At 52.1% G+C, this 13,721-nt stretch overlaps 2 protein-coding genes across 7 annotated transcripts in view; both read left to right on the forward strand.

The window, feature by feature from the left end:
* Nucleotides 1-13,721, forward strand: part of RPS3 (ribosomal protein S3) — a 735,956-nt gene that overhangs the window by 477,940 nt on the left and 244,295 nt on the right. Inside the window, exon 1 of one of the 6 annotated variants that reach the window (XM_050756442.1) lies at nucleotides 3,479-3,488. The exons of the other annotated variants lie outside the window; for them this stretch is intronic. The gene's annotated coding sequence lies outside the window, so the exon portion shown is untranslated. Of the gene's footprint in view, nucleotides 1-3,478; nucleotides 3,489-13,721 lie in introns of those variants that run through there. 6 annotated transcript variants of the gene reach the window in all.
* Nucleotides 1-13,721, forward strand: part of SLCO2B1 (solute carrier organic anion transporter family member 2B1) — a 55,114-nt gene that overhangs the window by 12,652 nt on the left and 28,741 nt on the right. Inside the window, exons 3-7 of the mRNA XM_050756151.1 lie at nucleotides 340-477; nucleotides 2,318-2,480; nucleotides 5,706-5,939; nucleotides 6,199-6,297; nucleotides 8,898-9,088. Of these exons, the coding sequence (XP_050612108.1) occupies nucleotides 340-477; nucleotides 2,318-2,480; nucleotides 5,706-5,939; nucleotides 6,199-6,297; nucleotides 8,898-9,088 (825 nt within the window). The remainder of the gene's footprint in view (nucleotides 1-339; nucleotides 478-2,317; nucleotides 2,481-5,705; nucleotides 5,940-6,198; nucleotides 6,298-8,897; nucleotides 9,089-13,721) is intronic.

A 13,721-nucleotide genomic window follows, 5' to 3' on the forward strand; every position in this document is an offset into this window, starting at 1 on the left:
CTCTTCAACAGCCCCCAGGTCCCTGGAGTGTACTCAGGATGGCTTTTCTAGTTTTTAGTCCTGTGTGAGAAGCTGTGAGCTACACCAATCACCATCTCTCTCTACCCCCCACCTCCTCTGGCCTTTCTTCCCTTTCTGTCTTTCTCTCCCCTCCCTCCTCCTCTGCCTGTCTCCTTTGGTCTCTCTCTGTCTCTCTTCTGTTGGTCACTCTCCTGCTCTCTATCTCTTTCTGTGACTCTGCTCCCCCATCTCTGTTCCTTGGTGCTCTGTCTGCCTCCTTCCCTCTCTTTGTCTCCCCCTGCACTGCCCACCTCTGCCTGCCTCCCGGTCCCCCTACAGCTGTTCGTCCTGTGCCACAGTCTGCTGCAGCTGGCGCAGCTCATGATCTCCGGCTACCTTAAGAGCTCCATCTCCACAGTGGAAAAGCGCTTCGGCCTCTCCAGCCAGACGTCGGGGCTGCTGGTCTCCTTCAACGAGGTACAGGCCCCGCCCAGCCACAGGGGTGGACACTGAGGGAGACTTGCACCGCACCTTCCACCAACCTTCCCTCTCACTACCCCACCTTAAGGCCTTCCCCTCCCAGTGCCCTCAGGCAACCCCTGTCCCAGCGCCTGCCTGAAACCTCAGAGCGTTTGCAGCTGTCTTCTAGGACCTGGACTTGGTTGTCTGTCCTTGGGAACCTCTACTGTGTCAGGTCCAGGGATATTTCACAGCTAGCCAGGGTCCCCATATCCACCCAGTCCCCTTTGGCATCCTTTACCTTTTCAGGCACCCAGTTATTGCCTGTCCCAGGAAGGAATCAAAGAAAGCCACTTCAACGGTAGTGAGAGAGGCTTAAACTGCATCAAGAGCAGAACCTCTGGGCCTTAGGGTGGTTGGGGGAGGGATACCGTGGTGCAGGGTGTCTGTCCTTAGAACTGCCCGGGGATTCATAGGCCTGTGGGGCCCACAGCCAAGCAGGGAGGAGCAGATGAGCTGCTTTGGGTGGATTTGGAGATCAGAGTCCAGCTGTGTCCCAGTCCTTCAGTCCTTCCCCTGCCAGATGTTTTTACCCTGAAGAAAGTTGTCTTTCTCCCCATCCCCCGTGCAGATTCCCATGAAATTCTCCCCCTGGGTAATGTGTCATATTCCTCACTGTGTCATATTCCTCACAACTCAAGGCTGCCCAGCTGCAGTGTCCCCGGATCCTCTTCAGCACCTGCATCAGAGGTGGGAGGGGAAAGTCCTTACCCTGCTCTGGGAGCTTGGGCAAGTCACTCCCCTGTCTCTGGGCCTTAGGGCCCTATCTATGGATATGGCCACTGTGGAGTGTGGCTGTCCTTTCCAGGGTCTGGCCACTGTGGAGTGTGGCTGTCCTTTCCAGGGTCCGGCCACTGTGGAGTGTGGCTGTCCTTTCCAGGGTCTGGCCACTGTGGAGTGTGGCTGTCCTTTCCAGGGTCTGGCCACTGTGGAGTGTGGCTGTCCTTTCCAGGGTCAGCCATTCCGTGGCTCCCCCACCGACACTGCCCCACTCCCCCAGCGAGGAGGGTCTGGGACTCACCCACCGTTACCAACCAATAAGCAGCAGAGCCAATGTGCTCCCTGCTCATGGTGCAGAGACTGTCCCTGCCCTGCAAGCTCTGAAGTCCCCTCCTGAACTCACAACCTAGGATCGTGATCCTAAGGCTCAAAATGTCAAGCCTTAGGCCAGGCACGGTGGCTCACACCAGTAATCCCAGCACTTTGGGAGGCCAAGGTGGGTGAATCACTTGAGGTCAGGAGTTCGAGATCTGCCTGGCCAACATTGTGAAACCCCATCCCTACTAAAAATGCAAAAATTAGCCAAGCATGGTGGCACATGCCTGTAATCTCAGCTATTTGGGAGGCTGAGGCAGGATAATTGCTCAAACCCAGGAGGAGGAGGTTGCAGTGAGCCGAGATTGCACCACTGCACTCCAGCCAGGGCAATAAGAGCAAAACTCTGTCTAAAAAAAAAAAAAATCCAAGCCTTGACCTGGCTTTAGACTTTGTTTATGACATTCCTGAAACTCAAAATCCCTTCATTTGATGGCCCATCCTCCTCATGTTCTAACATGGAGTCCAATCTGTGTTCAAAAATGGAATTGAACTCCTAGATTTCTCCGCTCTGCCCTCATTTTTCTCCTCTAAGGGGGCAGTGCGGCCCTTCTGAGGGGGACCCAGGAGAGAGACCCAGATGATTTTTATTCAGTCCGTTATTCAGATGGGCATACCGAAGTTGGAGATAGAGACAAGGATGGTGCAGGCCCCCAGCCCTGGGCACTGTTCCACCTTAATGGGTCTCCTGGTCCCTTTGCAGGTGGGGAACACAGCCTTGATTGTGTTTGTGAGCTATTTTGGCAGCCGGGTGCACCGACCACGAATGATTGGCTATGGGGCTATCCTTGTGGCCCTGGCGGGCCTGCTCATGACTCTCCCGCACTTCATCTCAGAGCCATACCGTTACGACAACACCAGCCCCGGTAAGAGCAGCAGGGCTGGGCAGGAATGGGACGTGAGCCTCTGCATTGCTTTGCGCTGGGGCCCACCCACAGGCCTTCATCAGGCAGGATATGCCCCAGCACCCCAGGATAGCTGCTAGTCCCCCACCCCGCCCGGCTCCTCAGGCCCCAGCCCCGGTGGGTCTCTGGCAGACCTGAGGAGTGGGGCAGGAAGTAGGCCCTGCGCAGAGGGGTGAGGGCCTGCTTGTATGTCACTGTGGGTTTTTTTAAGTGGGGGTGAATTTACAGTGCAGCCTACTTTGAGGGCCTGGCATGCAGTAGACCCTCAGGAATTGCCTGTGTGGTAATAATAGCGTCATACACTACTCACTATGCACCAGACACTGCTCTAAGCACTTAATGTGTAGTCATGCATTTAATCCTCATAAAAGACATTGGGAAAAGAAAGAATGAATGAGTGAATGAACAAATTTTTAAAAATGAAGGAATTCTGGACAGGAATGGTGAAGCCATGTTCAGCCCAGTGGGATTTTGTTGAGGCCCTACTTGACAAAGGGATGCCTGTCTCTTAGAGAATGACCCTAACAACCTGAGCCCTCATTTTATTCCTTCCCTCTCCTACCCACTCACCCACCCACCCACTCACCCATCTGTCCATCTATCCATTCATCCATATCTATCCACCCATCGATGCATCCACCTACTCATCCATCTATTTATCTATTCATCCATCCAGTGGAACACCCAACAAACTCTTAATGCTGCCTACTTCGTGCCTGAGCCTCTCAGGGGAATCAGTTCTTTTTACTCTAGGGAGCTCCCAGCCTGGGAGAGGAGACAGACAAAACAAAAAACAGTTGTGTGATGAGGGAAGCACAGGGCAGGGGCGAGCCCACACTCCATCCTGGCATGGAGGAAGCCTTCCTAGGGGAGGAAGACTGTCAGAGAACAGCCTTCCTCCCTCACCCTCCCACCAGCTCACGCCTCTGAAGTCCCACTCTGTACCAGACCAGAAGACAGGGATAGGGGAGACAAGATGAAGCAGACATGACCCAGTGGGGTGCAGGGTTGGCATGAGCACGGGCAACTCTGCCACAAGGTATAGAGCCGAGCACCTTGGGAGGTGACCAGAGGAGGCCATTAGAGTCCTGAATAAGGGAAGGACCCTGGCAACTGGAGGGAGCTGGAGGGGTTAGAGGAGGTGGCACTTGAGCTGCAGCTTAGAGAGAAGGTGGCAGTTGCAGGTGGAGGGGAGGGCATGGGTGCAGAGGCAGGGAAATGGGAAAGCCCAGCACGTGCATGAAGAATGCGGAGTGGTTCTCTAGGCCTGCATGGAAACTTGTCAAGAGAACTGCTTGGAATACCAAAACACAATATTTCCTCACATTTCTTTGTACAGAATTTTCACTTTACAGAGGTTTTTCTGTGCAAGGACACACATGTTCTTCATCCTCACTACCATACAACCTCCCTCTGCAATAGGTGCCCCTGAATCCTTTAGCAAATCCCTTCTCCTGTCTGAGCCTCCATCTTTACATCAGCCCAAAGAATGGGAGAGACTCGGGGATCTCCAAACTCCCCTCCTGTTCTGACAGTCCAGGTTATTCCATTCACTCATTCTTCATCCAATACTGATGAAGTTGTGTTCTGTGCCAGGCCCTCTGCGGGGCACTGGGGACACAGGGATGGGGAAGGCAGACATAACCTCTCTAATAATTGTCGCATCTAACGTCTAGTAGGCCCCATGCCTGGGCATGCTCACCACCCACCACTCTTAACGTTCATGACCCCAGAAGGCAGGGATTATCACTACTTGCTCACAAGTGAGGAAACCAAGGCCCAGAGAGGGGAGGAACTGCCCCAAGGACACACCCAGGTAGCGCTACCTTAGCTGCTGCTCTGAACTGCTGAATTCTTCCACTTCTGAATTCCTTATCTGGAGAACTTTGTTCTTTTTTTTTTTTTTTTTTTTTTTTTTTTTTTTTTGAGATGGAATCTCACTCTGTCGCCCAGGATGGAGTGCAGTGGTGCAAACTTGGCTCACTGCAACCTCCACCTCCCAGGTTCAAACAATTCTCCTGTCTCAGCCTCCTGAGTAGCTGGGATTACAGGCATGTAGCACCACACCTGGCTAATTTTTGTATTTTAGCAGTGATGGGGTTTCTCCATGTTGGCCAGGCTGGTCTCAAACTCCTGACCTCAAGTGATCCACCCCGCTCGGCCTCCCAAATTGCTGGGATTACAGGCGTGAGCCACAGCATCTGGGCAAACTTTGTTCTTTCTTTCGTGTGAAAGATGAAGAAACCAAGGCCCAGAGTGGGTAAGGGCCTCTGTGAAGTCACACAGCAAGTCCCAGGCAGCCTCCATGGAAGGCTTCTTTCAGGTTCTTGACCTTGTTTCACATGGCTCTTTGCAGCCCAAGGAAGTGGCTCTCCTGGCTGGACTGACACAGCTCAGAGTCTCAGCTCCATAAATGGAGAGCCGCAGAGAGAAGGCTGCTTCTACAGCCACATTTGGGATAATAATAGTGTGAGGGTCTCCTCAAGTTTGCTCACCAAATATTGGTGAGCTCCAGGGAACAAATGTCAGGTAACTAAATTAAGAAATTCTTTTCTGTACACTGCATCTGTGTCCCAAGCTGACACTGAACCCTCCCCCAAAGTGAACACCAAGGGCCCCAGGGCCCTCCACAATCCAGCCCCAGCTGCCCCACCCTGCTTCACCGTGACTTCAACCCTGGCCTTGCCCTCACAGTTTGTGATCTAGCCATTCTGAACTTCTCATTCTCCTGGCACGGTGCCCTTTCAAGTCCCTGGGTTTTACCTGTACTGTGACCTCTCCCTAGAACACCCCTCCCCTCCCTCTTTTTCTGGTAAATTGTGTTTATTCTTCTGGACCCAGTTCAAACTGCACCCCCTTTGACCGCCCCGCCCCACGCAGGGGCCGCCGTTGCTGTGGCACTTGCAAATGCCTCTGGTCAGAAAGGTGGTGTAGGGCAGTTTAAGAGCATGGACCCTAAAGCCAGACCCCCTGGGTTCCAATCCTGGCCCTGTCCCCTTACTAGTTTCTGTCTAAGCATCAGTTTCCTCACCTGTGAAACAGGCGTAATGAGGGCACTCCCCCTCGAGGTTTGCTGTGGGGCTCGAATTATTTTTACACACAGCACTTAGAAGAGTACCTTCCCCCGGGGAAGTGCTATTTAAGTCTTAGCTATTGTTGTAACATTTTTTCATTGTCGTCTCTCAGAGGATATGCCACAGGACTTCAAGGCTTCCCTGTGCCTGCCCACAACCTCAGCCCCAGCCCGGACCCACTCCAACGGAAACTGCTCGAGCTACACAGAAACCCGGCATCTGAGTGTGGTGGGGATCATGTTCGTGGCACAGACCCTGCTGGGCGTGGGTGGGGTGCCCATTCAGCCCTTTGGCATCTCCTACATCGATGACTTTGCCCACAACAGCAACTCACCCCTCTACCTCGGTAAGGACCAGTCTCATCCCTTGGCCTCTGATGGTCAGGCCAGGCTCAGCTAGGAGGAAGAGAGACCCAGGGTTGGGGCTGGAGATGGAGTCCCTGCCCCCTGCCCCGTCTGGCCGGGAAAGGTCCAGGGAAGCCCTGGAGACTTCCCCATCCCTGACCAGGGGAGACAGAGTGTTCTTGCCCATCACAGACTGGGCAGGCACTGGTCTGAGGAGGGAAGCCAGGACTAGAGGATCCTAACCCAGGCTTTGTGTTGTAGGGATCCTGTTTGCAGTGACCATGATGGGGCCAGGCCTGGCCTTTGGGCTGGGCAGCCTCATGCTGCGCCTTTATGTGGACATTAACCAGATGCCAGAAGGTGAGCCTCAGGAGCACACGTTTGCTAGACCCTAGCTAACTGACTGCCACTCTCATAGGAGACACTGAGCCAGGGAACCTCGGTTCAAATCCTAACAGCACCACTGACCTTGGGCAAGCCTCTTAGCCTCTCGAACCTCAGCTTTCTCATCTGTGAGAAAATCTCTGTCCTGTCTGTCTCCTAAAGCTGCAATTGGAGTCCAGTGAGATGGTGGAGGTAAACTGTAAAATGCCATCAGATGAGGAACCGTGGTTGCTGTCACTACTATTACTAGGAGTCTTCGCCTTGTTCCATACCCCACCTTCCCCAGGCCCTCAGCCCCCTGCTCACACATGCTGTGGGGCAGGTGAAAGAGCGCACTCTTTTGACCTGTAGGGAGCCTCCGTCTTTAGGGGGAAACAAGACTTGAGTTAAACAGAAAGGACAGTGCACACTGGAGAGAACTTTTGGAGCAGAACTTGGTGACTCAAAGTATTACCCTGGGCCTCTCTCAGATGGGGCATTTACTGTGACCTCTAAGAATCCTTCTAGTTCTGACCAGCTCAGAGCCTAGGAAACTGCCAGGGGCACCATTTGGGAAACAGTAGTCTCTAGTTCAGGCAGTGGTCAGAGTGGGCCAAGGAGTGGGACTGACGCTTGGTCAGAGGCTGGCCAGGAGGGAGGGGTGTTGGGGATTCTGGGGCTCTGGAGTCCTTGGAGAGCAGTAGGGTACTCCTGTTAGAGCGTGTCACTGTGGCATCCCAGCTCCTAACTCATCAAACCAAGCAGCTCCAGAGGTGCCTCCTGCCTCCTGCCATTCTCACCTGCAGACTTTCTGCCAGGTCCTGGGAGCCTCAGGTAATGTGTGTGTGTGTGAATGAACATGCAGACGCTGCTTCTTGTTCCCCAGCTTTTGCCCACAAGTGCCTGCAGCCAGGACAGGTCTGCACAGCTCTGAACAGCAGCCACTAGGGACAGCCCTGCCCCGCCCGCTTTCCTTCTGGAAGGCTGGGTCCAGAGTGTGGGCTCTGGCTGCAACCTCTCCCTCCCCTGAAAGAAAAGTCCTGGGAGTCAGGGGTTCCCTAGATGTCCCCCGACATACCTCAGCTCCATGCAAGGGGGTGTGTTTTCTGACTGTTGACATTGTCCAGGCAGATGGGGCATCTCCACGGGCAGATGTGACATTTCTGTGAACCAACCTGCCACCTCAAAACTCCCTTCTCCATGGGGGATTTCACAAGGTAGGCAGATCATGCCAGCTGCAGGCACAGACTGATATGAGAGAAGCAGAGGGGCTGGAGAGGTGCATGTGTGAGTTCTCACCAGCCTGACATGCAGGCAGGAGAGATTAAAAAGTAAGGAGAGAATCAAGTCTAATCACTGCAAAAGCCAAACCCATCCTCAGCATTACAGGTACATTTGCTAAGTGCCAACTGAGTCCTCTGGTCCCTGCCTGGGAGGAACTTAGGATCAAGCACGAGGGGAACCAGCTCTGCATGTGGGGTTGTTATATCAAGGAGCATTTGGTTTTTCTTATTTTTGAGACAGGGTCTCACTCTGCCCCTCACGCAGTAGCACTATCCTAACTTACTGCAGCCTTGGATGCCTGAGATCAAGCAATCTTCCCACCTCAGGCTCTCGAGTAGCTGAGACTACAGGTGTGCACCATCACATCTGGCTAACTTTTTAATTTATTTGTAGAGACAAGGCCTCACTATGTTGCTCAGGGTGGTCTCGAACTCCTGGCCTCTAATGATCCTTCCACCTCAGCCTCCCAAAGTGCTGGGATTACAGGCTTGAGTCACTGCACCCAGCTCATTTGTATTTTTATGAAGCATTTTCGGATGCTGTGGAAATTGAAGGAGAATGTACGCAACTCAGCCTTGGGATTAAGAAGTATGACAGGAGCTTTGTGTGTTCCAGCCAGGAGGCACATCTGGGATAATCTAGTTCTAATTAAACCTAGGTAGGGATCAAAATCATCTGGGGAACTTGTTAAAGGTATGGGTTCCTTGATCACCTTCCCACCCCACTCTGTGGTCATTCTAAGTGGGTCCTCGGTAAGGCAATTTTTGACAAACATCCCTGGGGATAACACAGGTCTGAGAAACACAACAGTAATCCTAACCCTTCATTTAAGAATAATAATCACAATAGTAATGAGAAGGAGGAAGAGGAGGATGGGCAGGTACCTCTACGGCACACACTCTTCTAAGTGCTTCACATCTATTAATTTCTTTAATTTTCACAACAATTCTATGATTTGGAAGCTACTAATATCTATATTTCACAAAGGACAAAAACTGAGGCACAAAGAGGTTACGTAGCTTGCCCAAGGTTATGAGTTAGTAATGGCATTCAGACCCAGCAGTTCACCTCCGGAGTCCATGGCCTTGACCACTGCACTACATTGCCTCAGTAGTTGAAGAAGCCAAGACTCAGAAAGGGCCAAGGACTTGCCCAGGGTCACACAGGACACACCTGGCAGAGCAGACTGGAACTCAGGTCTCCTGACTCCCAGCCTGGGCCACCTCATGTCTCAGAGGCCAGTCCCAGGATGGTGGCTTAGAAGTGACAGCCTATCATCCTGACGCTAACGTCACCATGCTCTTCTCTTCCAGGTGGTATCAGCCTGACCATAAAGGACCCCCGATGGGTGGGTGCCTGGTGGCTGGGTTTCCTCATTGCTGCTGGCTCAGTGGCCCTGGCTGCCATCCCCTACTTCTTCTTCCCCAAGGAAATGCCCAAAGAAAAACATGAGCTTCAGTTTCGGCGAAAGGTCTTAGCAGTCACAGACTCACCTGCCAGGAAGGTAAGCTCCCTCCATGTTACCTGTCTGGGTCCAGGCTCCAGCCCCACCCACTTGTTCTCCTTTGTAACATTACACTTCGGCTGGGTGCGGTGGCTCACGCCTGTAATCCCAGCACCTCGGGAGGCCGAGGCGGGTAGATCAGGAGATCGAGACCATCCTGGCTAACATGGTGAAACCCCATCTCTACTAAAAATACAAAAAATTAGCCGGCTGTGGTGGCGGGTGTCTGTAGTCCCAGCTACTCGGGAGGCTGAGGCAGGAGAATCGCTTGAACCCGGGAGGTGGAGGTTGCAGCGAGCTGAGATCACGCCACTGCACTCCATCCTGGGCGACAGAGCAAGACTCTGTCTCAAAAAAAAAAATTACACTGCATCCCCACTGGGCACTATGCTTTCTGCCTGGGCTCCATCACATCTTTCTGACAACCTTGCGCAGTGAATATCACCTGCCCTCTCCACAGCTGAGGAGACCCAGAGCCAATGTTGGAAAGTGACTTACCCAAGATCACAAAGCCAGCAAGCAAGGGCAGTGCTGGGATGAGAACCCGCACCTCTCTGAGCCCATGCCCCTCATGCTAACCACTACAGTATGGCCTCTGTGCTCATCACTTAAAGTTTTTGTAAATTCTGAACATGCCATAGGAATGTTAAGAATTGGGAGAGTGGGTAGGACAGTCTGGGAAGACCTCCCTGAAGAGGAGGGATTTCAGCTGGACTTTGAAGGATGTGTGGAAGCACAGAAAGGAGAGAGGATCAGAGATTCCAGGCACAGAAACATCCTGCGTGAAAGATTTGGCTATAGAAATAAACCTGGCCCTTTCGGGGACAGTGAAGGGGACAAACATGCACAGAGTGCAGGGCCCAGGCTGGACCTGAAGATCAGTCCATGGCCTCCACCCTTCCAGCGGGCACAGTCTAGGGAGGACACAGACTCATGGACAAGTCACGACCGGTGTGATGCTCCAGGGTGTCTAGAATCCCCCTTCTCCACTCTTGCGGCAGGTGGGTCTCTCCTCAGAAGAGGACACAGAGGCCCAGCCTAGTGCAGGGATTTGCCCAGGGTCACAAAGCTGGTAGGAGAGGACAGGATCACATGAGCCACTAGGCAAAACAGAGTATTCTGGGCCAGGGACTTCCAAGTTTTCCAGGTACCCACAAAAACACGAGGCCTGAAAAACAACAAATTGGCTTCAAATTAAAAAGAAAATGACAAAATAGAAACAATTTTTAAAGTTTATTTATTTATTTATTTTTATTTTTTGAGACGGAGTCTCACCCTATTGGCCAGGCTAGATCTTGGCTCACCACAACCTCCAACTCCCAGGTTCAAGTGATTCTTCCACCTCAGCCTTCCAAATAGCTGGGATTACAGGCGTGCGCCACCACGCCTGGCTAATTTTGTATTTTTAGTAGAGATGGCATTTCACCATGTTGGCCAGGCTGGTCTCGAACCCCTAACCTCAGGTGATCTGCCCACCTAGGCCTCCCAAAGTGCTGAGATTACAGGTGTGAACCACAGTGCCAGGCCTAAAAGTTTAATTACATGCCAGTAATGTCAAGTTCATTAATTTTTTTAAATACTTATACACATTTCATTACATTCTGAAAATTTGTGCATTAGATTTCCTCTTTGCCAAGTATGGGAGGTGGCTGTTAAGAAATCACAGACAATCATAAATTAAGTAACTTACTTGTTGCTAAGTAATTCTAATTTCAAAGGGACAATTTATAAAAATCCTGTTGAATGTTTTTGCTGCAAGAGCATTTCTGTGTCAGGTTGATGCATTTGAATATGTTTGGAGAGGGTGGGGGCAGGGAGAGAAATCAGACAGCTCTGATGGTGGTCCAGGCCAGGTGGAAGCCATGCATCAGCAGTGAGGGGATAGAGGTGCATCTGGGAGCTACCCAGGTTGGGGACTACACATAGCTGCCCTGCTGCAGGATGTCCCCAAGACAGTGATGAGTTGGGCTGATGCTGGGATTGGGTGCAGCTGTCTCAGAGGCAGGGGGAAGCAGCTGCCAGGGAGTGAGCAATTTCAGGGGAAGAAGACAGTTTGAAACCACAGCTGGGCCTTTCTGATTCTGCCTAGCTCAGGCCAAAGTTTGGATACGATGAAATTCCTAGAACTTAGAGGTGGGGTGATGTTCATAAAGGAAAGAGAGAGAGCCTACATTGCTGGTTACAGATGATCTCCAAATTGAGTCCTAAATTTTAACAGAGAAGAATGCCAGTTGAGCCATGGGTGGGATAGGTGGCAGAAGCAAAGTTTAGGGGTGGGAGACTGCACTGGGCTCTGTCACATGCCAGCCATATGACCTTGAGCAGCAAGCCACTTCCGCATTCTGTGCTGCTGTGTAAGATGCTGAGGTTAGGCTCCTGGAGCAATATCCTGTGTGCCTCGGATTCCAAGAATGCACGATTCCTTGAGTCGGAGCCGCTATGATTCAGAGACTCAAATTTTAAGAGCTGTGTCTCTATGATGCTTTGAAACCCTGGCTCCCCAGCTGTGAACCTGTCTGGCTGTCTGGATTCAATCTGTCAGCACATTGGGGATGGGGAGTGGGGAGGGAAGGGGGTGAGAGGTTCTTTAAAAAGAAACAAGGGCTAAGAACATGATGATCTGCTTCCAGCAGCTCTCAGGCAATAAATATTGATGTGGGAGGAATTGTTCCTCCACCTCCCTGAGGCTGCCTTGGCCGGGTCTGCTTGCAGTAAAGCTGGTTGGCCTGGCTCAGAAGGGCCACCAATCGGGAGTTGAATAAACCAGGAGCAAAGGCCCAATGAGGCTGAATTGGCTTCCAGAAAGTCCAGACCTCCAGACATGGGATGTGTATCTTCTGCAGGGCGAGAGAATGGGCAAGAGGAGAAAGTGAAGGGCAGAGCTAACTCTGAAATCTCACCAGGCGTCCCCTCCCAGGCTCAGGGTTCCAGGGTCCCCTAAATACCCTCTTCGAAGTAAATGCTGTTTTTAAAGATATCCAGGAGATGGCAGTATGTAATACAAGAATTATGTGGCCCAGAGAAGGTTTCTGGCCTCAGTGTCTCTATCTATCAAATGGGTAGCAGATCAGACAAGGTCTGTCGCCCCTGACAGGTTCAAGGCCATCTCTAAATGACTCACTGTCTCTGGAGCAATATGTGAGCATTTTTACAGGGGAAAAGAGGCGTACATTCCACAGCCCCTGCCCCAAGGAGGTCTGAGAAGGTGAAGGAAGGCCAGATGCAGAGAGATGGGGAATGATGAATGACAGCTCAGGTTTCTCCCATGGCCATGATTATGGGATTCTCTGCCTGGGGGGCAGGGGGCATTAGCAGTCCCCATGAAGAGTAGAGTAGAAGAGTAAGAGATGGGATTGGGGGAGGCCATGCAGGGGATGGGAGGGGACAGGAGCCCTACTTTCTTGCCTTTGGCTCTGTCCCTGTATCTGTGGCCTCGGAGCTCAGGTGCTACCAAGAGACCCTCATAGGAGTGACCCAGGACAGGCCTCACCTCCCTCTAGGCCTCAGTCTTCCTGTCTACAATCAGCCAGTCCCCAAGGTCCTGCTAGGCCCAAGGACTCCTGGCAGATGGCTCTGCAGGGTCTGTGGGGTAAAGATGGTCTCTTGAGGGCTTCCTGACAGATTCTTCTTCCCCATCTGTCCCTGTGGTGGTGGTGGTGCTCCCATTCAGCCAGCAACTCTCCTGTGCCCACCATGCCCTCTGGTCCTTCTGAGAACCTGCCCTTGGGGCTGGGTCAGGGGCTCAGAGGGGCCCATAGAGCTACTTTCTGGCAGGCAAGCCTGTTCCATGAGGACCCCTGTCCCTCTCCAGCCTCTGAGCACCACCGGACTCTGACCACAGAGACCAGGAATCTATGTGTCTGTTATTTCTGGAATATGTCTGAGAGTTTGGGATTCTAAAATTATATGGTTTTAAAGTCTGTATTTCTAATAGAGCTTCTCAAGTACTTACATTATTCTAAAAGTCTGTGCCTCGAAAGGCCTATGACTCCCCAAATCCACATTTCTAAATGGCTGCAATTTTGGCTAAGAGTCTGTAAGCCTGTGATGTCCACGGTCTTCCAGTCGTTAACTTCCATGTACTTCTTTGGGAGAATGGTCAGAGATGGAGGACAGGAGTGTGAGGTGCCAATGGTCCTTAAAACCCAGGACTTAGGGCTGGTCTATCAGGATTTGCCCAGCCAGGAAGCCTCCATTTCCCTGGGGCTTTGTGTCTCCACGGCAGCATCTGTGAGTTCTGAGGTGCTGCAGGCCTTCTAGCCCCCAGTGCCTCCTCTTTGCAGGCACTGCCTCTAGACCCCGCTGCATCTCACTGATGGATGGATTGGCCCATAGAGGGTTAAAGACATGTCCAGAGGTTGGACAGCACCACAGGCCCTTGTACTGGTCTGTACAAAGCCAGGTCCTGGCACCAAATAGCTGAGGAAAGGCTCCCCCAGACCACCAGGTCTGCACATAGAGCTTCCTTTAACATCATGGCTTGAGGCCCTGTTGGGGCGATCTGCTTGACTGGTTTTTTGAATTGAACCCCACAGAACCCCAAGGGTACCACCATAGGGAGGAGGAGGAGGGGTATCACCGAGCAGGGCTAAGGGCCTTCCACGCCTCTACACACACACACAAAATATAGAAC

Source organism: Macaca thibetana, chromosome 14, assembly GCF_024542745.1.
Source record: "Macaca thibetana thibetana isolate TM-01 chromosome 14, ASM2454274v1, whole genome shotgun sequence".
Classification (NCBI taxonomy): domain Eukaryota; kingdom Metazoa; phylum Chordata; class Mammalia; order Primates; family Cercopithecidae; genus Macaca; species Macaca thibetana.